Source organism: Podarcis melisellensis (assembly GCF_964234715.1).
Source record: "Podarcis melisellensis genome assembly, chromosome: 2".
NCBI classification, from domain to species: Eukaryota; Metazoa; Chordata; class Lepidosauria; order Squamata; family Lacertidae; genus Podarcis; species Podarcis melisellensis.
In genome coordinates this window covers 17903972-17930832 of record NC_138529.1, presented here as the reverse complement: position 1 = coordinate 17930832, position 26861 = coordinate 17903972, and the positions used below count along the sequence as shown (strand labels likewise).

Sequence of the window (26861 nt, the reverse complement as noted above, 5' to 3'; positions counted from 1 at the left end):
GTGTGCTTCATTTTGGCAGGTATTTGGGCTTCACACCATTTGGTTGGGGGGAAAGGCCAACCTTTGCTCTCTAGGTCATTCTCCATCATACTTTGTAAACAAAAGCTCTGTTCTGAAATTCTGCAAGACTACTACTTGCCCAAACAGTCGCATGAGTAAGACTTGCTAATCTCTTACTCCATACCCATGTGGTGGGCGGACTAGTTTTTAAGTATGCCAATCCCAACTTTTTTTCCCCCCATTCTCACTCTTCAAGAAGACTGAACAAACGAAATCAACATAACCAGGAGGAAGCCAGGATTTCTGTCTGATTACTCTTCTGTTACTTAGGAGGACTTTGGTGTTAAAGAATGTCCAACAGCTCATGGGGCAAAAAAGGGAAATCTTTGACCAACAAGGATTCATTTGAGACTACTAAAAACCCAGAAAAGTGAGTATTCTCTGGGGAACAAGTCAGAACTAGCAGGTAACATCTGCCTCTGAACGTAGCAGCAGCAGTTCCACGCTGCGCTCACTGAAACTAGCACTCAACATCTGCTACATCAAAAGTTGACAGATCTTGCTTCCATTCTCCACCCCTATCCCAATGTTTGCTCCTAGACTTGTAAGTTTCTTATGCATAATCTTACGTCTGACTGATTTCAGCTGAGCCGTGTTTCGGTTGAGCCATGGAATGTGTGTGGTCATTATGACAGCACTACTGGGGCTTCTGCATGAATTTACAGATCTATATTGTTATCAAATGGTTCTGTGCAGGGACTTACTCACTGCTAGTACTAACCTTTAGACTTACCATGTAGTGGTGGCTCAGCACTGGAAGCTTTCGAGTATGTCCTTTTTCATCTTGGTTGAGGTTCCTGTCATTTGGCTCGAGCGATCTGTGGTATGAAGGATTTGATTTGGTTATAAAATGAAGATCGAAAAGGCAGCTGTTAGAAGAACTGCAAGCACCTCGTTTCTAGCCTGTCACTCTGCTAGGTTTCCGTCTCTCAAAATGAACAATATGCACATATAATTCAAAGTGACTGTGATACGCATGAGGGTAGGGGGCTGCTGCAGAGGAAACCTTTGTATATCAGAGATTAAAATGACAACACTGGAGTCTTCTAAGAAAATAATCTGTGCTTGTTAAATTCACCCTGGTGAGTTGCTGCTGGAACAGATATTGGCAATGATGAGAAGTTGCATTTTGTAATTTGAGTCTCTACCAGGAATGATGCAAGTTTAGTTTTTAATGGCAGCTCCCTAAATTTACTAAATAGCCTTCAGAAGGCACCACCTATGATTATATATACACTATGTTACCACGCTATTCAGGAGGAAAATGGCAATCCAACGGGTATTCAGATTGTGCTTTTTGATTTTTGGTATAATCCAAATATTTAAATACCTAGAAAAGAAATAGTAAAGCCAGGAAGAGATAGCATGGGTTATATTCAACAGACAATTCAAACTGGCATTTCTTGCATTTAAAGCTTCCCATTTACAGCATCTACTATAACCTCCCCTTAGAAGGAAAAGCCTGGAACATAATAGCAGCAGCCGGAGATTAGAAGAGATTGCCATAAACACATTCAAGAGTTATTTATATATTGTAATTTTTGAAGATATTTCGTTGTAAGCCGCTGATATAAATATAGGTTAGATATAATGAACAACCCACTGATTTCTATGATGCTGCTTTGAGTATGACTTCATTGTTTTGTTTGTTATGGGTTGACTCCAGAGTTTGACCCTTTATGTCCCTGAAGCAGAAAAGTAGTGAGGATGACATGCTAGTACGTGACCCATACCAGTGATGAGGCTGTTCTATGCTTTATTTGGCAGCAGGCCCACTGGATGGTAGGTAGAACCCAGGTTACAGCCAAAGGTGGCATATCTATACCCTGTCCCCCAAAGATCTGGTCCAACTTTCTGCACAATGTGACATCAATGTGACATCATGCTGTAAGTTTCCTTGCCCCTGCTAGTGGGAGCCTGTGAAATGGAATAGGGCAGGCTTCCTCAACCTCTGCCCTCCAGATGTTTTTGGCCTACAACTCCCATGATCCCTAGCTAGCAGGACCAGTGGTCAGGGATGATGGGAATTGTAGTCTCAACACATCTGGTGGGCCGAGTTTGAGGAAGCCTGGAATAGGGTCTGGGTGAACCCCACAATTTAATGGGATCTCATTACACAGGGAATTTTTTTTCTTTTTTCGTTAGGTGAACAAGAACTAGGCGCAGGTATAGCTATCCCCCTGGTGTCTAATTCTACCCCAATAAAGGGATCTGCAGCCAATCTTGCCTCACTTACACATGGCCATGATTTGTGTTTCCCAAACACATTTGTCTCATTTGTACTATATTTTTAGATGCACACTTAAAGCTTAGGCGTGTACCTAAAAATGTAATGTTTGAATCAGTGTTAGTTTGCACTGCTTCAGTGACTGGCACAGCATTACTCCTTTGCAAGTCTCACATCCATAGGATCAAGCTGTCAGTCTGAGTCAAAATAGTGGGACAATGTGAAAAGCAGCTTTGGGAATGTGGCGCAAGCTGGCTTGAATGCATCTAAGTGTTTTTTTAAACTGCAGACTTAAAGGATGTTATTCTGATCTATACTTTTCGGGTGCTTGGCAACAATGCGGGTTGACAACAATCATTCATGATACTTTCCTCATCAATCATTTCCCCCTTTGCTATCATTTTGCTATTGCTAGCCTTTTTCAACGCAATTCCTTTTTGTTCTTGCATTCTTCTTCCCCATAACACCTCTTTGATAACAAAACTTCCCCCCAGCTTTGTTACTTCTTTATGTCCAGCTGCAGTTGATGTGCTTTGAATACGGCCTTTGTTTTTAAGCCTCAGTTACACACAAAGGGCCAAGCGGGGGAGGTGCTGTCTTTCCGCTGTCATTTGAAGGAAATTCAGTTTGCTTGCCAGCCTGGTAATTCTTTTTCTTTAAAAGGACACTTCTGCTTGGTTTCAACTGCAAGGCTATGTACTTCGTAGGACAAAGTGAACTGTATTTAGCTGCGCCTCACATGGAAAAGAAATTATGAGCTTTAAGAGGAAAAGAGAAATAAATGTGTTTCGAAACAATAGTAGTGACGCATAAAACATCATTAGAAGTTGCTACTTTGGCTAACAATCGCAGAGCAGCTCCCTCACAACTGAATGTTTAAATGACTCAGCTAAGAGGGCAGTGTTTGAAGGTAAAGGGACCCCTGACAATTAAGTCCAGTCACGAAAGACTCTGGGGTTGTGGCGCTCATCTCGCTTTACAGGCTGAGGGAGCAGGCATTTGTCCACTTCCACAGACAGTTTTTCCAGGTCATGTGGCCAGCATGACTAAGCCACTTCTGGTGAAACCAGAGAAGCACACCGAAACGCCGTTTACCTTCCCGCCAGAGCGGTACCTATTTATCTACTTGCACTGCGTGCTTTTGAACTGCTAGGTTGGCAGGAGCTGGGACCGAACAACGGGAGCTCACCCGGTTGTGGGGATTCGAACCGCTGACCTTCTGATCGGCAAGCCCAAGAGGCTCAGTGTTTAGACCACAGCACCACCCATGTCCCAGTTATATGATAAAGATCCATGCAAGTGGGTTCTCATGCTGTTAGTTCTTTCAAACATTCTTCCGTTTGCAAATCAGTGACTCTCATGCAACTGGAAGAACATCTATTAGTATTTGGCTGGTGGTAGAGACCACAGCTTCTGCAGCACCTGACCTGCCAGTTGACCAGCATCCTAAACTCCTACCTCTTTCTCCCTCACCGCTTGCAATTCTAGGCTGCGATTCTGCGACCTCTTCTTTAGCAGAGGCTCAAAAGAATTTCTATGGTCAGTTTACCAACACACCTATTTCACAAGTCGGGACAGCTCAGCCATTGCAAATTGTTACAGAGAGGCAGAGAAAGGCGTTCAGCAATGCATAATGCCGTATTTCCCATGTTAGCGACAGCTGTGGGTGTCTAAGCGTGAATCCTGACCATAAAGAGGTAAGCCCAGGCCGGCGACTCATGCAGAGACGCAGTACTGAAGTCAGTTTATGGTCCTGCTTCATCTCCAACTCAAACAACCCAATAGCATGCCAAAACCACTGGCTCCCAGCAGAGGTTGAAGGTCCAGAACAGCGACTCATGAAGAGAAGCACAGGGCAGCCTCTTCTGTGGTGAAGCGCAAGTGTCTTGCATCACACTGTTCTCTTTTTCTTCAAGCACCCAATGTGAGAATTACAAGCGGAGCATCTCTCTTGAGGGAGATGCGCTGAGCGGGGCGAGAACAGGATTGGCACAGAAAGGCCCTCGAGAAACACCTCTTTTGGACTCAATAGTTCTTTCTTTTGGGGGCTCTTTAGAGGTGCTTCTTTGTGTTTGGGTCAACAAGACTGGAGGTGGCCTTCAAGAACCGTCCCCATTTTCAACCATGGAAGGTCAGAAGAGAACAGCTCCTTCCAAGAAGACCCTCTTTTCCAGGGCCAGTCCCTGATTTAGAGAAGCAGTCCCGGTTTATTATTTAATGTTTATTATGTTGGAAGCCGCTCAGAGTGGCTGGGGCAACCCAGTCAGATGGGCAGGTTAAAAAGAAGAAGAAGAAGAAGAAGGGTGCCAAACTGGGCCTTTGACACAGGTGAAACAAAGCCTGTTTTCAATTATTATTATTATTATTATTATTATTATTATTATTGAATAAGATGTCCCTGTTTTCATAGAAAGGAATGCAAAAAGCCCCCTAGGGGGGTTGCTACACGTCCCCAATTTTCTGGACACGTCCAGGATTTAACTGGCGTCTGGAGGAACTTTTGGAAAATAGGCAAGTGTCTGGGATGTTGAGGTCCCTGTGGAGATGGCAATATTGAGTCAGTGGCTCGTGTCCTTCTGGCTTGCACTCTACAGTATTTATAAAGATTTGAGAAGTGAGGTTTTTACTCCTTTATTATTGTCCATGCTGGGGGTGCTCAACCATTGCTACTCTGTCCTTTCTTTTAGCAGATCAAGATGATCAGGTGACAGCAAAAACTGCAAGGTTTTTTAATGGGGGGCGATGAGAATAAGATCTATATTTGATTATGGTTGTAAATCCCTAAAATATATTTTCTTTAATTATGTTTTTAACCTCTATTTTCAGTACATTTTTATTTTATTCCTATGGCTAGTGGCTGATGCAAATAAAGATTCTTCTGATTATACCCTGGTACTGGTTTGTATTAACTAAATACTGCTTTTTGTTTTCCTAATTTTTCGGTTTTATCATCATGCATTTTTCTTTTTCTTCCCTCTTTTTATTTCTTTTATATATTGTTTTATATAATACACATTTATTCTATATGCTTGACAACTGTAATAACTACGTAAGATTAGTCTGTGGGTTTTTCGTTTTCTTTTTTGGATGTAATGTTTGTTTTTTTAAAAAAAGATTCTGCTGATTCTGATGTTGAGGTCGATTGCCTAAAAAGAAGCTTTTTAAGGAAACTTTAGAGCTTCCTTAAAAAAGAGAGAAAGAGCTCAACAAGTTTGGAGTCCTGAGTTTTATTTCTAGAAAAATGGATGAAAATAAACTCAGGCAGCCAGAGGACTCCTCCTTCCCTTTCTGAGGAGGATTCCCCTTTGAGAGGAGAAGCAGCCGCTGCCCTGACTCATCCTCGCACCCCCGCTTCCAAACCGCGTTCAAATCGACCCACCCTCCTTTTTACCTCAGCGCCCGCCGCCTCCCTTTTCCCGCCCACCGCGCGCGCGCTCCCCGCCAACCGCCCATTGTTCTCCCGCCGCTACCCTCCCTCTCCCTCTCCCCCTCCCACCCCCTTCTTCCTTCCCAACCAATCGGCGTCTCCGGCGGTCGGGCGTGGGCGGGGCTTCCCGATACGGCCTCGGCACCCGACCCGACCTGACAACCGGCGCGCGCGGAGGGGGCGGGTCCGAGCCGAGGGCCGGAGCGCGCGGCGCGAGAGCCGACGGCGCCGCTTTAAAAAGCGGGAGCCCCGCCACCGGCCGGCTGCTTCTCTCGACTCCGCGCGCGACCCCAGGGCAACGGCAGCAGCAGCCTCGGGCCTGGCTTCGCCTCGCCTCGCCTCCTCCAGCTACCTCCGCTCGGGGCTGGCAAGCCAATGAGGGCCCGGACTCCGGCCCTCGCCGCCTCAGGAGCCGCCGGGAGCCCCCCGTGCCGACCCCCAGCTCGCCTGGCTCGACGTGAGGCGGCTGCGCTGGACCCCCATGCGGCGCCTCCAGGAGAAATTCAGGAGGTGAGGCGCGCGCGCGCGCGCGCGCCTGGGCGTATGTGTGCGAGCGACAGATTTCATTTCTTGGGATATATTCAGGGTTCTCTTCCCGGGATGATATTTTTCTCCGCTTAGGGACGAGGCGGATTCTTCTAGTGGATTTCCCTCCGAAGCCTTTGATCTCGCCCGGGGAAACTCCGCCCACTCTTGGGGATCCCCTTTCCCCCCCTTCGATCGTCTCCTCCCGTTTGCACGGGCATCCAGATCACTTAATGCAGACAAGATATCCCCCCCCCCCACTTTTAACATGGGGTGTTAAACCCACCTTCCTTGTCTCTAGTCGAAGCCTTTCTCAACCTGTGGGTCCCCAGATGTTGTTGAACTACAACTTCCATCACCTCTAGCTAGCAAGGCCAGAGCTTCAGGGATGATGGGAGTTGTAGTCCAACAACATCTGGGGACCCACAGGTGTGCCAGGCATGACCAAATCTGGCCCTCCAGATGTTTCGGGATGAAAACTCACATGCCTAGCTAACAGGACCAGTGGTCAGGGATGATGGGAATTGTAGTCCCAAAACATCTGGAGGGCCAAGTTTGGCCATTCCTGCAAGTCTAGTCTATTGAACCCTCTTCTCCTACACCCACACCGTAGTTTCTTACGTTTTCCGCGAATGCATTTGGGGAGGCTGCCCTGGTGCTTTTGCAGAACCCCAAGATGCTGCCGCCTAGGTTAGTTTATCTCTTAGCAAGGGTGCAAACTTGAATAAAATATTGGGGCTGGGGAGGAAGGGGTAGGTAAGCATCACATAATTGCATGATACACCATTTGAATGGCAATGCGCAATGGCGACTTTTGGGGGGGCGGGCCCCCCTCAAATATTTTATGGGGGGCAAAAGGACCTTGGCATCTAGAAGTTGGCTCCTATGTCCCTTAGCCTGTTGTGATACTATCACAGATCTTAATTCCACACAGGGTAGACCTTGCCTAAACAAAGCAAAGTGTGATTGTGTGGGTCATGGAGAGATTGCAACAACAGAATTGAGTGGTGGTAAATATTATGAATGAGTTAAAACTGAGGGAGTGCTGTGAATGAAGTAAAGTGTGTATGTGGCACCAGGGAAGGTGCTGGAAGTAGTTTCCTTTGGTTGATGTAAAGTAAAAGGGTGTAGCATGCAATCCTTTGTTTCCTGTTTATTTGACTCGTTTGCTTGGACACTCATGAGGGCCTTGGCTTAAGAAATCAGTAGGAATTTCTGTAGTTGATACGGATTTGATATTTGTTGTCTTGGAAAGTGCTTTGGTCTCCATCTATAAAACATTCTCATAACAGTGTTTGTGCAAAAGAGCAGCTGAATAGGACTAAGTACAAACAGGTTTGGGAATATGTGTGCTGGGTGAAAATCAATAGTGAGAGAGAGCAGTGGAATTGGATAATTCAAATATGACTTCTCCAAGATGGTGTGGAAAGGGAAAATGAGCTGCTTTTCAGCTAAATTTTCCTTAAGAGAGATCTTATTGTAGTTTATAATGTAGTGAATTTTCTGCTTCATTTTGCATCTCCTACATGTTCCTGTTGTACCTTCATTGATGGGGTGCAGATCCTTTTAACTCTCCCAGGGCTCTTCCCCATATTGCACTGTTCACACTTAAAATCACATTCTTAAAGTGGGGATGCTCTGGCAAAATTCTTTTATTTTCTAGAGGGGGAAAAACATCTCACATATTTACTTGCAAAAGCCAGTGGAATTTGTGCATTCCTGTACTGTAGTAACATGCATTGTTCTTGTATGAGCAAAGCAGGAAGGTTGTTTTCGTGCCTCTGACCAGAAAGAAGTCACCTCCAAGATTAATCCCTTGAAGCAACAACACATTTACCCCAGATATAACACTTGCCTTGACCCTATTGGGTCATATTCAACTAATGTTTGCTCAGAGTAGTCTTATAGTACTGTACCTCCTTTACTGCCATTCTTCCTGAGAATGTTAGCACTGATCTCAGGGAGGCAAGTCCTGGCTCAAGGCTGGGTATGAAAGGCATCTGAAATTCAACCCCCTGCACTAATTTCATGCTATCGCTTCTCTCCAATTCTTCCCATGATTCTGTATTTTCCTGTTCATCTGTGGTTTTCATGACACCTCCTACCGCTTTACCATAAGGGTAAAGCAAACAGAGTTAAGATAAACTTTTTGAGAGTAAGAGCTGGGCTTCTGGGATTTTCAGAGAATGTGGGTATCCAGTACTGCACATTGCTGTTGTTTACTGAGCTCTTAAAACTTTATATGCAAGTGGAAGTCTTGTTTGCACAATTTTCTCTCTTCAAAAGGTGGGTAGGCATCTGATGACTGAGAGAAGAGGTGAGTACAGTATACTGCTCTGCTTTTAGAAAGGAAATAGATCACAGTGAAAGATGAGGCTTTTCCATCTTCTGGAAGTGGGTGAAAGTTCATATATCCGGTGTTTGTCATACTCATGTTGGTTGAACTAAGCTTCTCCTTCACGTATTGCTGTTAGAGAGGATTTTCAGCATTTTTCTCCTCTCTTTTGAATGATTGACTGTAGTGAGACAGGATTCATCTGTTTGTTTTGGCTATGTTACAGTCTAGAACTGGGAAAGAGGGGCAGCAAAGAATGTAAAAACAATTTGGAAATCATTAAAAAGGGGCAGAAATAGATTCTTGCTCAAATTAGGTCATTTCTGTCCAGCAATGTGTTGGTTCATAAATGGAATTAAGATGTCAGTAGGAATGTTTGTATTGCATAAAGAGGCTAATATCTGGAATTTAGATATTTATGATATTTATCTTTTCCATTTGTACAGTATTGCTACTTCAGTGCTTGCAAAATATATCTATTTATTTTTTTTTAAGGAAAGGAATAATAAAAGCATGGGGGAAGGAAGGAGGTGTAGTTTAATGATTGAGCCAGTTTTGTACAAGGTTCATCCCCATATTGATAAGCTTGCCTCCATCTGTTTTACACATGAGGCATACTGAAGCAATGGCTTCCTTTTTCCTCTTGGTTTCCCAGCTTTTCATTCTTACTTTGAACAAACCTTTCCTCTTTACTTGTATGACCCTGGAACTGTTGACTATGGTCAAGTGGGTATATTGTTAAAATTTGGGCTCGGGTAAAGAGGTATAGCAGTGTTATATTTTATCTATTTCATTTCACTTTGATACATCCTCTGAGTTGTAGCCAACTAAATTCTACTCAAAAGTAGATTCATTGAAATAAATGGAGTTAAGTTAGTTATTCCCATTGAATTCAACGGGTCTACTCTCATGTATGGTTAACATTGAATTTGACTCTTTGTCAGAATGTTTTTGGCTAAAGCCAGAATCACCTTTCAGGTACAGGCAACAACCATTTTGCATGGGGGTTATTTTCCTGACCCCCACACATGTTGGTGGAGCATGCATAAGTCTGCTTTGCCACCGCCTCGCCCCTTTTCCAGACACTTCTGGGTTGCAGTGATGTGTGTGTTTGTGTGGTTGCGCACATATTGGACAAGCATAAAATGGTCATTGCCTGTATATACGTTCCAGCACCCAAATTCTTGGGGCCAATATAAATTTTCTTTGTACCAGCCTTGGAGAAAACTAAGTGGTTCTTAAGTGTCGTTGGCTGTGGTACTTGCTAGAAGCTTTTACCAACACAACTAGCACACTCTAGCCATAATGCCTCAAAAAGCTCATAACACAACTTGGGCACCAAGTTATAACAATATGAGCTTTCCAATCTGTTCCAGTTATCCATACAGCTGGACACAAGGGCAACTGAGATTCGTACTTTGAATTGCAGGCAGAACTGCTATCAGAAGTTAACTAATCTAACCTCTGAACATTGACCTAAAAAAATAAAAAATACTATATTTTTATCTAGTAATTGTTGCCCCTTTTATAGATAGGCAGGCACTAATCCATATGTGTTTATAGGTTTAAATACATGTTTGAAACTGTAAGGAGCAACATGCAAAGCTGTGCCTTCTGGCAGAAGGATGTTGCCAGCATGCAATATTGAGTTATTCATTCCGCACAGCCAAAGACGTCTTTGAGCAGCTGTACCTTTGTGTCAGGCAGCAAAAATCTTGGTGGTGTGGCAATGGATAAAACACTGCAATTCTTCCAATGTTTTGACCCTCACAAAGAATGTTAATCACAATGGAGGGAAATGGAAGCTATTTAGCTTGGAGTGGGGAATATTTTTCTACCTGAGGGCCACATTCGCCAGTGCTGGGTGCGGCCAGATGCACAAGTGAACAAAGTAGTGAATGCAAATTTGCCATTGCACAGTCGGCTTGTTTTCTACACACACTTGCATAGCCTGTTGTATCCCCCATCCAAGCAAGGAAGAGGCGTTGCCTGAGTTAGGCAAGAGCACTCAAGGAGAGGGTGAAGCATAGGGTGTGTGTCTGGGGCAGGGATGTGGCCTGGGTGTGGTCTTGAGAGGCACTTCAAAGTCTGGAGTAAGGCTGATCACTTGTCACACTTTCCATGGTAAGAGTGGCATTGACAGAACTGTAGAAGCCTGAGCATGTGTAATTTAATACCTGTATCTGGAGCCATATTTGCAGAATGAAAACCCCTAAATCGGGATTTTCTCCAGATTGACAATTGCCCAGATTTATCACTAAAGAGAAGGTTTTCCAGGGCAAAAACCTCTTAGGCCTGTGCACGGGACAAGTGCAAGTCTGAATGAGCCCTCTATATCCTCAGATGAGGCTTTTGGCAGCTGGGTGTAGCCTGGAGAATAAATTCTTGATATATAAGATCCTGTGTATTTAGGCCATCAGATTCTTTTTTCCCCTCATCAGCTTTCCAAATTAAGAAACAGCAGGCTAAATGTATAGCACAGTTGATATTGCCCTCACAACCTGAGGCTGTTACAAAAAGCAATTTAGCAAAACCATATCTTCCCCTTGCTTCCAAGGCTATTTAAAAATTGACTCCTTTTCTTTTTAGCATGCACACTGAGCAATGTGTTATATAAACTCCTGTAAGTGACTTTACTGGCGCAGCATAAAAGAACTTGTATGAATACCCATTTCCCCATCTCTTTTGTGTGTTACTTCTAGATTTTATTTTATTTTATTTTGTGTCTCTCTTAGATGGTGAGCCTGTGGACAGAGACTGTCTTTCAAAAAAAAAAGTGTGTATAGCTCTGCAAAACAAACTATTGTTATGAGTGGAAACAGGATATTGTCTGTCTCCACAAAGTTCAAAGAGTTTCTTTAAACAAATCATTTGTTAAGGCTGCAGTCCTAAACACATTAGCTAGGGAGCAGGCCCTACTGAATGCAGTGGGACTTAAAGCACAGTCCTATACATGTTTATTTGGAGATAAGATGATAGGTTTTTAATAATTGTTGGTGTTTGCAGCCATATGAGTTTTGTTGCCAAACTGCTAGATTGATTCTGTGGTCCTCTGCTGATATAACTGCAGATTTCAGATGGACTAAAACAGTCTGGTGTGTATTATCTACACTGTGACAATATAATTTTTGAAAGCAAACAATTTTAGTGCAAACAGCTATCCATTTACTACTTTAAAATCATCACTTCAGTAATGCAGTTTCTAGCAAGAAATTTACCAAGTGGCACTGGCACTATAGTTGTTTATAGAGATTAGCACAAAATTGTATGTTTTGGGAGTAAATAAAAATATATAGACTTTGGCTCACTAGAATTTGCAACTAGTATGTATTATGAAGCTTGTAATTATTTGGTCACCCAGTAAGGTAGGAAAATAGTATTTTCATATTGTACAGGCGGGGCACTGAGAAACAGAAACAAGATAACCTAGAAACAATAGAGAGATCTGCATAAAATTTTATATTCAGATGCAAAGTTATTCCTGTTCATAGCAAATGGTATTTGCATAGCCACAGTAGGCAGCAGTACTGAAGACTATAGTTAGAAACATTCATACTATTTCAGTCTACAAACCTTCTAGATGAGCCTCAGTGTATTTATTTGAGATAAATCCCATTGGGTTAAGCTAGATGTACTTCCCAGTAGTCCAAGCAAAGTTAGGCTTTGGGGTTTAACTAGTCTGTTTGGTTATTTGCAATGGAATAACTCCATGGAATGGAATGGGTTGCATACATCCAAAACACAGTTGGATATTTCAGTTTCAAATCTCAACCCTTGTACGGGTTTTGAAGGACACCATATTGAATGTTCAATGTGGCAACTCCCTTGAAGATTGAGACATCAGGGAAGCTGGTGTGCGTATCAGGACAGCTCTCTACATTTTGTGTACAAACCATACTGTAGTTTTATCCTATGTCTATTTTTGAAAGGGACCATGAATAAAACAAAATAGATTGTAAGCTCATGACGTAATATATGCACTGGTGAGTGAGATATTAGAATTAAAGTTGGTGTGTATTTTCAGGAGATAGTTATAAATTACATGTTAACGTATGAACTTGCCCCCTACCCCCATTTTGAAAAAAGGGTCCAGGAGCAAGTGAGATCTCTTAAACACTGCACTTCACTACTGTTGCTGTGGTGTAATCTTACCAGTCTACTCCAGTTTGTCGTCGTCTTCTTCTTCTTCTTCTTCTTCTTCTTCTTCTTCTTCTTCTTCTTTTAAAATTTATATCCCGCCCATCTGGCTGGGTTTTCCCAGCTATTCTGAGCGGCTTACAACATACCGGTATATAAAAATGCAACAAAATCTCTAGCAGTAAAAAACCAAATAACCTATAAAAGCAACAAACAAACCAATAAATCAATAGAAACCAATAATAACAGTAACAACAACAATAATAAACAGTTTACAGTTATCCTCAAATTAAAATATCTGCCAACTCCAACTAATCATTTAATCAACCCAATAAAAACAAAACAGAGGAACCAAAATTAGAACCGTTTAAAACATTTTAGCTAGTTGCCCCAACCTAAGAGTTGTTCCAGCAATGTCCCTCCGGCCTCCCAGGAGCCCTTTAGCTATTCAGGGTGAGTCTGGACCCTACCCCCTAGGCCAGGTGGAAACAGGCCTTGCAACGGGAAGCAGGTCTTTCTTCCAGCCCTCACAGTAGCAGCAGAAGTCATAAAACCAGACTGAGCAAAAGCAGTGTTGCAGCATTTGTTTGATAAATACTTCAGAGTTGTGCAATTTTTAAAAAAAGGAAAGTTACTGGTATGAGAGCTTCAATGTATCCTGATCATCGTGGTGTTGTAAGTGCCACACATAATTTCTTAATTTTATCATTTGGGGTGTTACTTGTTAAAGTATCCTTATTGGGTTCATAAAAACAGATTGGCCTGCTTAGTAGTTTCAAAAGTATCTGTAAGCTTCCAGCATTTGCTGAAAGTCAGTTGACAATTGGACAATAGTATGCTGATAATAAAGGTTACTGGTAACTGTAAAAGCTTGTGTTGGTGGTGTGATACCAAGACAACAGATGAAACCAGTTTCTCATATGCTTGTGACAAGAACACCTCTGTATGTGTCTCTCTCATCCCCATTTGTGGAAACAAAGACAAAGTATCTGCAACTGCATTTAGTCATTGTTCTCTTTCATCCCTTCCATTTTTGTAAACCCAAATAAGTCCATGGTGGTATATGAATAAATAAAAAACTTGTGGCAGTCCGTTGAAGTCCTAGGGCTTACAAAAACTTTTTTTTTAAGAAAAAGATGCCTGTGGTTGGAGGATGTGATGTGTATGTTGAGATTTTTATTTTATTCGTAATTCACGTAGGCAGCTAATTGAGAAGTAGGTCCCTTGACGACAAAATCTGGCTTGCTTTTCTTGTCACGAGTAAAGAAAATACTGCTGTAGGAAAAAGTGTGGAACACAGTGCTTCCAAATGATGCATTAAATTTCTTCACCTCCCAATTAACCTTGGTCTAGGTCACAAACTGCTATTGCTGAGCTTTCTGAGCTTGTTCCTCTACATCCTTTTAAGTTAACGGTTTGTATCAGCGGTATGCTTTGCTTGTCTCAACAGATTCATGAACCACCCAGCTCCAGCAAATAGCCGTTACAAACCTACCTGCTATGAGCATGCTGCTAACTGTTACACTCATGCGGTAAGTAAATTGATCTATTGGCAGCACAATCAAAAGTAATTCTAATTCCCATCTGTGTAAGATTTTGTTTTATTCATAGTTTGAATACAGGCTGGTACTGCTGAATTGTCATTAATACAGTTGAGACTGCTGCAGTAAGTAAATGTTCTGGTACAACAGCAGAGTCCACATATTCCATTGATTGCTCATTCATTCATTCACTCATACATAACACATACAATCTTTTTTCATTCTGCTCCATGTTTAGGAATCAACAGTTCGCTAAAGCCTCACGAGGATCTACTTTCCCTAAACTAATAATTGCTTAAAGATTTTTCTCCCACTTTGGAGGATCTAGAGAGATTTATTTCAAAAATGTTTTGACACTCTTTTTTAAAAATAAGACAGCAGTGGTGTTTTAAATTGAAGCATATGTTCCATCTCAAAGTGGCTTCTAAGGCTGCCTAAAGTATTCTCCCACAAACAAAATATTTACTAGTCTTGCAGCCCATGCATACTGTTAGTAATCCGTGGCCTAAAAAAGAAAAAGCACAAATTCTTATAAACTTTCTTATCCAGTCCCTAAAATGGAATTATTTATTTCTCTCCAGGCTTTCTGCTGAACAAAACTCCGATTAATCTTTCAAACTAGGCTGCCTTAACTGTTGTGCACAACATATTATACCAGAGATTTTTGCTTATGTTTTGCTATTTAAAAGTTCTAGTTTGTTCTGCTTTCAGGATAAAGGTAATGATTAAATTATTGCCAGAAAGAACTTGGTCTTTTGATTGTTGTTTCTACTTTGTCTGAGTTTTATGTTTTGTTTTTTGTTTCATTTAGTAGCATTGATTCATTCTTTGCCAGCTCATGGTGAAATGTGTGGTTTATTCCTAATACAGCCTTGGTGATGTTTGTCAGTTTCCAGTGGGCCACAGACATCAGTAAAATGCAAATACAGTGGTACCTTGGTTTAAGAACAGCTCAGTTTATGAACAACTTAGATTAAGAATGCTGCAAATCCAGAAGTAGGTGTTTTGGTTTGTGAACTGTGCTTTGGAAGCAGAACATGTTCTGCTTCCTGTTGAGTGTAAATTGAGTCCCCACTGCTATGGGAAAGCATGCCTTGGTTAAAGAACGGACTTCCGGAACGGATTAAGTTCATAAACCAAGGTACCACTGTACATTTGTATGTTTAAATGTCAGGTTTCATAGAAGCACTACAGCGGAAGTCAGTCCATGTGGTATCATAATGTGCTCCCAGTGTTCACTCTCACAGGAAGTGGGGCTGCTCTGAACCAGCTGATTCTTTTAAACTAGTATGAAGCAGATAATATTTCAATAGCATAATGCATACCAGCTTTTCTTAAAATTTAAAGGCCCGGGACATTAAGAGATGAATTACTTTTACCTTGCTGTCGAATGGATTGCTTTCCTGCTATAAAGCTGATAGTTTACAACATCTGCAATGTTTGTATATTGGCATTAAGAAGGCATCTGAAATCACCTCCTGGCATCACAGTGTGCAGAAAGTTTTACCTTGGGTTTGTGCCATGGATCACTAGATACTGCAGCTCTTTCTCAGTTTTAGAGTATTTAATAAATTGTTATATTGGTGATGTCAAAAAGCAAAGTGATTCATTGGGCTGGAAAACCATCAAGCAGGTACATATTGGGCAAGATGTTGAAATATTTTGGAAGTCTCACTTTGTAGTTTGAAATCAATGAAACAGTTGCAACAAATCATAACGATAGCAATAGTAATACCAATACTTTAGACTTTCAAGTAGTCACACTTCACCGACAATATCTAGTTGTGATCCTCACAACAACCCTTTAAGGTAAGCCAATATTATTGTGCTTAATGCAGGGTGTGAGGGGCTGGATGAGACTAAGAAAGAGAGGCTAGGTGTTCTCAACTAGTGAGTTCACAGTAGAGGAGAAATTCAGACAAGGACTTCCTGATATGTAGCTCAGACTTTTAACACCATCATTACTTTCCAAGCTCCCTCTTAAACTGAAAACTTGGTGGTATTTCTAAGGGTCATGCCTTGGTTCATAATTTTCCTTAAAAGAAATTCCTAGCTGTAATTTTAAAAAGTAGGAACAATTTACCGTATTTTTCGCTCTATAAGATGCATCAGAACATAAGACACATCTAGTTTTGGGAGGAGGAAAACAAGAAAAAAAATATTCTGAATTCCAGAAGCCAGAACAGCAAGAGGGATTTCGGTACAGCGAAAGCAACGATCCCTCTTGCTGTTGTGGCTTCTGGGACAGCTGTGCAGCCTGCGTTCGCTCCATAAGACGCACACACATTTCCCCTTACTTTTTAGGAGGGAAAAGGTGTGTCTTATAGAGTGAAAAATACGGTAAGTACCTAAGAGTGAGTAGGTTTGTCTGGAGAACTTGTAAAAATTCCAGCCTTCAGTAATAAGGCTAGAAAATACTCTTCGATTATTGAAAAGTCTTCTGATTAAAATGAAGCACAAGGGGTAGCAGAAGAGGAACCCTGATCTCATAATAAAAATATCTTCTGTAAAATCTGCAACTTGAAAGGCCTTCCTTATACCAGTCATGCAGTTTCTCCATTTCCACTTCCTGTTTTAGTAGCTTTCATTATTTTGAAATTCGAATTGCTGCAGCTGCTGTTGACCTTGGAAGTAGCATTGAGGTTGACTTGTATAACAAGTTGTTGTTTGATTGTTTTAAAGGGCGGGGAGTAAATCAGGACATTATTTATACATCAGTGTGTCTGCATTTGTGTTAGTCCTTCTCTAAGCACTTTGCAGTTTTTGCTTGCACAGTTAACTTTAACAAAGTGTTACTTCCAGCATATTTTAATCCTAGATACAATATACCTTCTGACATTTTGGCACAGCGTTGGGATGGGATGGGTGGGTGACACAGCAGTTCTGTGACCTTCAGCCTAAGCAAATTCTTAAAAAGTCTTACTGATGTCTCTGATGTAGAGATGTCTCTCTTTTCCATGATAAAGGCAGAAACAACAATGTCTTTTCAACTGTAACAAACCTGGGTATAATAGACAACTTATAAAAACCACGGGTTCTTTTTACTCCTCTTTGAAGCAAAGGGTAGATAGTAGGTGATTGAGGCCTAGGCATAGCAAGTAGAATGTTAAATGAGGATTGGTAGGCTAGCAAATAAACATGTTCTGTTGTTTCCCTAGTTTCTCATTGTTCCAGCCATTGTGGGTAGTGCCCTGCTCCATAGGCTCTCTGATGATCGATGGGAAAAGATAACAGCATGGATGTATGGGATTGGTCTCTGTGCACTGTTCATCGTTTCCACGGTGTTTCATATAATTTCCTGGAAAAAGAGTCATTTAAGGTATAAATCAAGTATCCATTTGGGGTTCATTCGTGCTGCCATGCACACAACTTGCTGCTTGTAAATTAGGTTGTGATTTATCCATGTTGCAGCCGTGAAGTTCTGCTCATGCAACAGACATTTGCTTGGGCAGCAGAACTTCCTCTCCCATCCCTTGCAGCCCTGCATGCACTCTCAAAAACTCCAGAGAGTTGGAGCAGAGGTGAAAGCCACGCAGGGAGAAGAAAGGGAAGTCCTGTTGCAGGAATAGATTGCCACCTCTGGGCCATTGGATGTAACCCTCCTTGTCCAAAGGAGGTTGGGATGATTTACCATAGTCACTCTGGGTAATAAGAGTTTTCCTGCTTGAGGATTCTACTGAATTTTGCGCATTATTGGTCTTAAAAATGTTACGTGTATAAAGTTTCAGAATAGAATAGTGAAAGACACAAGAAGGAAAAGATTTGTCGTTGCGCTGCTACTTTTACAGTATAGCCACAGACCACAAAACATTTATTTAAGGCATCTGTATCCAATCTGCTGCACAGGTACAGGAGAGGAAGGAAGGGATGCACAGGTAATGCAGCAGCAGGTAGTGCATCCCTTCCTTCCTCTCCCACACACTGTTTTGTGTACTTCTTCACAAGTGTAGCTGAACGCAAACTGTATTTGCACAGGATTCCCTGACTTTCTAAGTGTCTGTCTGTCTATCTGACTTACCTATCTACATACATATCTATCATGTGATATGTTGGGATTGTGATTGGCTTCTTTAGCCTTAGGTGAACAGCAAAATACCTTCAGTAAAACTAAGATTTAGGGCTACCTGTTCCTGAGGAAAGGAACTCTATGGCATGCCTACCATCCTGCTTTTAGATTTTTTAGAATAATGTTTCATATTGGGTAATGTTTCTAGTAGCATACCAATTTTTTTAAAGTGATCTGTTCCCTTGTTTGCCTTTCCATTTAGGACAATGGAGCACTGCTTTCATATGTGTGACAGAGTGATGATCTATATCTTCATTGCAGCATCATATGCACCATGGTAAGGATTAAAAATGTGTACTTACTGATAGGACGAAATGGTGATGGCATATTATCAGTGACAGCTTCCACTTAATGGATTGGTTGACTAATTGCTCATGGCCTAATCTGCTGAGAGTTAGAAGCCGGGCAGTGCAATCCTTTTTCCATTTAATAAATAAGGGCTTTGCATTTTTGACAAAGCTGTTCTGATCCATCAAGGACAACGTGCATACATAAGGAGGCTTCTCCTTAGTCATCGACCGCATTCTTGGTAACTGCATGGAAAACGGTGTGTTGCAGATGTACAGGGGCCAGGATGTTTCATATATGACTATAGTAACTGATACCTCTTTTCAGTTCTGCTCTCCCAAAACACCAGTGATCTTAATAGGATTTATAGCATGTAGGGAGTTACTCATTTGTAGTGCTTACAGTAGGGGGGCCCGGTCTTTTGGGGCCTGGGGCGCATTTGAAAATCAAAGTAATTGTTGTGGGCACCACAAATTACCCATTTCACACAAGGAAAACTGGCAATACTCAGGACCTAACCCTGCCATCATACAAACGAAAAGCCTATGACACTCCACAGCAAATAAAACTAAAAACAAAAAGCAGGCGGCAACCCTCCCCCCCCAAAAAAAAATAGCAACCCAGAAAACAACCCCAAAAGGGTCCAAAACACCGAGAACCCGGGGTGCAGGGGAGGCACCAGTGGGATATCTGAGGGCATCATGGTTGCAATAAATTCCTTAAAGTTGTTGTAAATTGTTTTATTAGTAAATTCTTTAAAGTTGTTGTAAGCCACCTCAAGTGTCAAGAGTAAAAAATTTAAAAAATTGCTGTCAAGCTGATGGTTAAAACGAAATATTTGCTGTAAAATGTAAAAACTTCATAGGTATCATCTTTGCACACATCAGTATTTTAAATTTACTGAACTAATTTGGAAAAAAATACTTCATGAATTGAATGGTGTAGAAATGAATATCTCTGAGTAGTTTTAATCCTTTTGTTATATCTGCACGTGGAATACAAATCGTCTTTGATTTGATCTGCCGTCAGTTCTGCATTTCATTTGATCACCTTAATTTTTTTTAGGTTAAATCTTCGTGAGCTTGGACCTCTGGCCTCCCATATGCGATGGTTTATCTGGTTGATGGCTGCTGGTGGAGCCATTTATGTGTTTCTCTACCATGAGAAGTAAGACAACATTGTGATTCGCATTTGAATTGGCGTTTCGTAGACTTGGAATCTGTGCAGATGTAAATATTAGTCCTGGTTTTTAGAACTGTGACCAGTTCAAGTTAAGGCCAAGGTTGTGAGCTGGAAATCCAGCATTCCCATAAGTGGAGTTAGGACATGTTTAACTGAGTTTAGCAATGATCAGGCATAATGTTGAAGCAGTATAGAAGAGAGGAGGACTGGAACATTTATCCCCATTAGCCTGCTTCTGATTTCTGAACCATGGTTAAAACGTTGTCAACACAGAACTCTAATATGTGTACTTACGATTTTGAAAATGGCAAAAATACATAAATGGAAGGGTATCGTGACTTGTGAAGGAACATTCTACATTTGGAGTGACACCTCTTCTTTGTGTATTTATATTATACCTGGTGTTTCCTTGTAAGATAAATTGGAACAGATAGTCATCTTGCTTATTTTTATTTAATGAAAAACCATGCAATTTTAACATAAGTGTATTCTCTTATCTCTTTTGAGAAACACAGACTGAAAAGGCTGAATTAATAGCCAGGCAGTCTTATTACATGTTGGCACCAGGCACATCACCAGAGTGTAGAAAATTACTCCCTTTCACTTGTGAGATTTCTTTTTGATAAATAATTCAATATGAGTGGGTGAAAAGAACCTGGATTTCTATCAAAGAAATAGAAACTCTGGGTGCAATCCATCTTCTATTCCACCGAGTGGAGACAGACTGTCTGCTTCTGATATTTGATATTTATCATTTTCTGGTAAGATTAATAGGTGTAAAAATTCTAGCCACATCAACAAGAGGAAGGCAGATTCTCATAACGTATGTCCCTGCTCCTTTTCACGTCACCCAAATTTCCTCGTCCCACCTCCCAGCTTTTTTTGCTTTTGGCTGCACGAAAGATCTCTGTTTTCTCTGGAGGATATCTTTCCAATGCAGGGACACACTGGGTCGTCAAAGGATAATGCCTTCCTTTTTGATATCTGTTGGACATTTGTTTTTCCAGATAATGGAATGCTGAACCAAAAAAAATTATTTCCATTCTGTGGAAGCCCAGTGCAGTAGAGGGTATAACAAAAGATGTGCCACTAAAGTTGGCAATGTATTGCTGAGAGAGATAAATGTATGCAAGTGAAAACTGCTGTCTTTTTGAGGCGGGAATGCATGTTTCTTTTGCTTGGTTGCAGGCTTACTTTACTTTATTTTTGTAGGTATAAAATTGTGGAGCTCTTCTTCTATCTAGCAATGGGTTTTTCTCCAGCTCTAGTCGTGACCTCCATGGTAAGTATGCTTGCTAAAGAATTTTAAAATCTAACTCTTGGGAGCTATTATTAACACTTATTATAGGTTTGTTTTTTAAAAAGACTTCTGTATTCATTTAGATCTTTGCTGTGTTTCTCTTGCCTAACTTTTTCTTTTCCCCTCCATTTTTAAAAAAGCTCTTAAGAACAACACTAGTAGCAGCACCCACAGTGGGGGACGTGGAGCTGCCATCCCAACCCCAGTATCTCTGCAACTTACCTGGATGGGGCCAACTAGCAGCAGCAAGGTTGGGGTCGCATGAATGCCCTGGCAGAACCAATCAGATGCAGGTTCGTTCATGCAGCCCCAACCTTGCCCCAGACCCTCCTTGGTAAGCTACAGCGACATTGGTGTAGGGAAGATAACACCATGGCTCCATCCCACCACTGCTGGCAAATGTATTCTCCAGTGAAGCAGGCACCAACTTAAGGCATCCTGTTTAACATAGCAGAATGATTATATATGGCAGCATTCAAATGTCTATAGATCAACAGTGTTGACCCACATATGCAGTACAGTGGTACCTCGGGTTAAGAACTTAATCCGTTCTGGAGGTCCGTTCTTAACCTGAGGTACCACTTTAGCTAATGGGGCCTCCTGCTGCCGCCGCGCCGCCGCCGCACAATTTCTGTTCTCATCCTGGAGCAAAGTTCTGAAGCAAGGTAATATTTCTGGCTTAGTGGAGTGTGTAACCTGAAGTGTCTGTAACCCTAGGTACCACTGTATTGTCAGTAAAGGCAATGGAATTTGGGATATACAGTCGTACCTTGGAAGTCAAACGGAATCCGTTCTGGAAGTCTGTTCGACTTCCAAAATGTCTGAAAACAAAATTGTGGCTTCTGATTGGCTGCAGTAAACTCTGGCAGCCAATCGGAAGCCGCAGACACCCCGTCGGACGTTGGAGTTCCAAAAGAAGGTTTGCAAACTAGAACAATCACTTCTGGGTTTGCGGCGTTCGGGAGCCAGAATGTATGAGTTCCAGGGCGTTTGACAACCAAGGTACGACTGTACTGCTATAGCCTAGATAAACCAGCAATGCCACTCTTGTGCGCTTAGCAGCTTGAAATGGTTTCTTGTTTGATGGAGCAGCATGCAATGTTTTTTTCATTGGCTTTTAAGCAGTATATTGATAAATTACTCTTGGTCAGATACACAAAGCGGATGCAATTAATTTCACTTTCTTATATCCATTCAATTAAACTTTCATTACATTCACGTACGGAATATTATTTGGACTAACACAGCTACCCTTTTGGAAATGGTTTCAGTTTGGCTTGGCTTATAAGCCTTGGGATAAGAAGGATGTGATTAAGAATAGATGTTGCTGGAAGTGCAGCCAAGAAGGGTAGCAAACTGGTGCAATATATATAAATTGTAGACATGAAAAAAGATTGGAATATTCCACCCCCACCCCCAGTGTGTGGCTTCACGCCAAAGATATTTGCATGTGAAGAGTTGCCACTTGGTCTCTTCAGCCTGAGTGAATGGTCAACCAATTGGCAGATGAGATTTGATATAACTAAATATAAAAAGGTACACACTAGAGCAATATATCCCAACTTAACATATGCACTGATACGATCTGAGTTGACTTGTCATTCTCCAGAAAAAGAATCTTGGTACAGTGGTAGATAGTTTAATGGTGAGAGCAACTGAGTCTATGCTGACAGGGGGAAAGGCCAATTATGTGTCAAGTGGTATTAGTAAGAAAATGGAAAGTGAAATTGCCAATATTGCAATGCCTTTCTGTACAGTTATGATGTAGCTGCACTTTGAATACTATCTACTGCTCTAGTTACCCTATATAAAAATGGATATCCAGGTTGGAAAAGATGCATAAAGGCAAGCAACACTGTCAAAATGTTGGCACACCTTCTTTTAGAGAAAATGTTAAAGCAATAGAATCTTATTATTTTGGCATAGTGTGGGGGAAGGAAGAGAGAACAAAGACAGGGAACAACTTAATAGTCTTTATAAGCCTCGATTAATACAGTGGAGACTGGATAAAGTGGTGCTTCTATCTCCATTGCATTACGACTTTGAGTCACCCAGCAATATTTGCAGTAGATTTAGGAGAGACAAACAAAATTACTTTACACAGTGCAGGATTCATTTGTGGAATTTTCTACTGCTAGGTGAGATGATGGTTCCTGGATTAGATGGGTTTTAAAAGTGGGTAAGACCAGTTCTTCTGGAATTTTTCTAAAGGCCATGATAGCTAAATGGAACCTGCATGTTCAGAGCCCGCATGCCAGCAAATACCAGTTTGCTGGTATAGCAGGATAAGCTGTTGTGTTCAAGCCCTGCTTGTAGCCTTTCCAGAAGTCTTTTGCTGGCTGCCGTGGGAACGGGATGAAGGACTGCATGGCAACTCCACCTGAACCTGCAGGAACAGCTCTGTGCTAACACTCCTTAATAATTTGACAGCTAATGCTTGTCTGTGTATACAGTCTCAACAGGCATGATATTGCTGTACCACTCAGTAGGGGGAGTCGAATGTTATGACCAGCCTCATTCTCTCACAACGAGTGCTTAAAAAATAAAATCTTTATTAATCCACAGAACAACACCGATGGACTTCAAGAACTTGCTTGGGGAGGCTTAATTTATTGTATGGGAGTGATCTTCTTCAAGAGCGATGGGATCATTCCATTTGCCCACGCCATCTGGCATCTGTTTGTCGCCACGGCTGCTGCAGTTCATTACTACGCTATCTGGAAGTACCTTTACAAAAGTCCTGCAGAAATCATCCGTCACTTATGATATTAAATACACAAGACACGCACACCTTCGAGCTGCACTATGCCTCCGACTCAGTATTACTTGGGTAAAAAAAGAAATTCTGGGGAAGTGGGGAAAATATTGCACAGGGCAGGGGGGGCGTGGGTGGGAATGCACTGACTGATAGTTTTTCAAACACATTTACTGTGAACTAAAGTGACAAAAATGTGTCCTTGAATCGCTGTTCATATATCAAGTCCTGGGCACACAGTCCCCACAAGCATTTTTCCTGTGGAAGCCCCTAGTGGAATGAATGGGGAAAGTGCAAAATCACTGTACAAGGCCCATTCTTTTCAGCTGGGGTTTCCACAGAAACATTTCCCTTTTGTATTGCATCTGCTGTCGGTCAGCAGAAGCTGCACTCCAGCACACAAAGTTTAGTGCACTTAAGCCAATTGGGTGTAAGCATGCCTAACTTTGGTTTGTGGTTTAAAACACCATGCTGCATTATTAATAGTCCATTCTACATTAACAGGGAAAACAGTGTAAAAATGGTTGGTGGCCTGATGTTTACAAATTCTTTTTTTTTTTTTAAGATGTATTTAATGGGTTTAATTTCTTCGGTTTTTAAACTGCATAAACTTTTTGAAATGACAGTTTTGAATTGGGGAAGTTGATGTAACAGCAAATACTTAATTCTTTTCTTTTTTAAAGTTGCTTTCTACCACTTTTTCACAAACAATTTAATAAAACGCAAATCATGGAGAGATAAGTTTAAGCTTCCTCCTCCCCCCACCACTTGTACTGATACGACTTTTTATATAAAAATGTTTTTTAAAAATAATTTTAAAAGTATATGCAGCTGCTGTTGTGCAGTTGTAGCTGCAGTGAAACTTTGCAAGAAAACACCTACATTCCACATACTGTCCTGACCTTATATACCTCTTCCAAAGCTTTTTATTAAAAGTGTGTGAATGATCATTATGAAGTTTCAAAATTGCAAGCTCTTACCTAACAACCTGCTACCCTCCACATTTAATTTAATTATCAGATTTGGATTTATTAAAAAAAAACAAAAAAAATAGTGCTAACTAATACAAAAAACCCATCCCACAGTGCCATTTCTAGACATAGATGCATGTGTTTATGTGAAAGCACTCTGGGAATAATTTGCTCTTGTAATACAGGTGGTTAACAATCAGCAGTAAAAAAAAAAGAAATTACTTGTAAAGCATTGGTAATTTTGGGAGGTGCCTAAGAGGCTGGTGCTTAAATAATGAGGCTTACAGAGCAGTCCATTTGCATATTAACCTGAGAGTAAATCTCATTGTGTTCAGTGGGGCTTTCTCCCTAGCAAGTGTGTTCGGGATTGCAAGTTGAGGCAAATGACTCCCAGAGGAAGACTGTGGGAAGCAAATACCTTGCTCTTTCTCTCATTTTCTAAAACTTATCCTATTAACAGTTGTTTATAAAATTTTGAGTATTAATAGTGGTTCATCACACACCCAAATGGCCTTTTCAGGGAGGGAAGCTTGAAGAACTAGATAGGTCTCATCGGTCAGGGACTTGGTAGCGAAACTGGGCTTTAAATGTGCTGCTCTTTAGCATCTGGATCAATGAACTGTGGTAGCAATTTGATTGTAGAGCTTGTGTATTAAGTAACAAGATGTTAGAATCTCCGTTGTGATGATTGCTGTCCAGTTACTGTAGCATGTCCCACTGTATTATGAATGTCTTATATTAAGATTGAATTTATTCTTTTTTCTAACTTGCTCTTTTTCATATCAGTGTTTTAAAAACTAAAACGGAACATGTTGCCTTTTTCAGATTTTATCTGGATATTTTGTCTGTTGGACCAGTAGATATGTACTCTGGGGATGGGAGCTTCCTCCCCAAGGTAATATGTAATTCTCTTCTAGATCTGCTGGTGCGTTGTTACATATATTAGAATTGGGTGCACTTGTATACAATTTGCAAGAAGGGGCAAATGCTCAGATTAAAGTGGGGCGTTGGAAGCTTGGCTTCCACACAGTATTAGTGGATGACTACAAAATTGTCCCACATCAGGGACACTTCCAAAATTCTTCAGGGCTCCAGGATTTGCATCTGGCTCTGGCAAAGTGGTTGTTGTTTGCCTCTCTGGTCAGTATTGTAAGGTTCTGCATCATTGCAAGAGAATGGAGAAGTTGACACAAAGATCTCATGTGAATATTGGAATCCCTGAATTGGAGTAGAACATACTTATCTTCTGAGCAGCATGCAAACGAAACAGCAAAACAGAAAATATATTTTCTGTGACAGCCCTGGAACATCTGAATGCCTCAGTTGTCTTTGTTGTCGTCTTATTTTCTTGTTTCAACTGATGTGTCTGACTTTAATATATTCACTTTTTGTGAGTTCTTGTATTCTGTCCAAGTGCAGTACTGTTGAGACCACTGAAATGTGTTCAAGCTCCGATTTTTTGTCAGAAACTATGAAACTAGCTCCAATTAATTCCGCTATCTTCATGATGATTTCTTGTGGTCTTTTTAATGTGTTTGTTTTTACAAGTGGAAAGTGTTTTGGTTAAAAAAAAGAAGAAAAAGAACTGAACTCGCCAAAAAAAACCTTTGAATCCAGTCTAGCTCCTACAAGTTTAAATGTAACTAGATGAATGCAAATAAACATTTTGTGCAATTTGGAAATCTGTATTGTCCTTGTTAAATTGGGTCACAAAAGGCTTCACTGCTGCTCTTTCCTCATGGTGAATACATCCTGATCAAGATTGTAGCCAGTCTAGACAGCCATGCAACTTCATATACACAGTCTGACTTTAGATTTGTGATGAAGATCACAACCACTAGACTAGCTCTAGAAAATTCAGAAATATCTATGCAGGTGCAAAGTCTAATTTTTTTTAAATGTACAGATAACCCCTCTAAAGGGAAGCAACCTGTTTTCACCAGTACTTCGGTACAATATGGCAAATTGCTGCTTCTCCCTATTCTCCCCACTGAAAACATCTTGCAGCTGTTTCCCTAATTGCACCCCAAAAAATTCAAAACAACCT

The 26861-nt window shown here is 41.2% G+C and overlaps 1 protein-coding gene and 1 long non-coding RNA gene across 3 annotated transcripts in view; both read left to right on the top strand.

Moving 5' to 3' along the window:
- Positions 1-26861, top strand: part of LOC309363074 — a 674350-nt gene that overhangs the window by 529175 nt on the left and 118314 nt on the right. The gene's annotated exons all lie outside the window — the stretch shown is intronic.
- Positions 240-26496, top strand: MMD (monocyte to macrophage differentiation associated). Of its 2 annotated transcripts, none has more exons than XM_081898986.1 (7): positions 240-430; positions 14162-14243; positions 17411-17571; positions 18521-18595; positions 19672-19773; positions 21001-21070; positions 23654-26496. In XM_081898986.1, exons 1-7 carry the CDS (start codon positions 351-353, stop codon positions 23852-23854), a joined length of 771 nt encoding a protein of 256 aa, XP_081755112.1. In that variant the 5' UTR covers positions 240-350; the 3' UTR covers positions 23855-26496. The 2 variants fall into 2 exon arrangements, with proteins under 2 accessions (XP_081755112.1, XP_081755113.1); XM_081898987.1 differs by lacking the exon at positions 240-430 and adding an exon at positions 5883-6224.

What these genes read in the sequence shown, in the direction of transcription:
- MMD (XM_081898986.1), top strand. Translation starts at nt 351, where the DNA reads ATGTCCAACAGCTCATGGGGCAAAAAAGGGAAATCTTTGACCAACAAG. An exon ending in TGGAAAAAGAGTCATTTAAG is followed by an intron (nt 17,572 to 18,520) that starts GTATAAATCAAG and finishes CTTTCCATTTAG; the next exon opens with GACAATGGAGCACTGCTTTC. An exon ending in CTCTAGTCGTGACCTCCATG is followed by an intron (nt 21,071 to 23,653) that starts GTAAGTATGCTT and finishes ATTAATCCACAG; the next exon opens with AACAACACCGATGGACTTCA.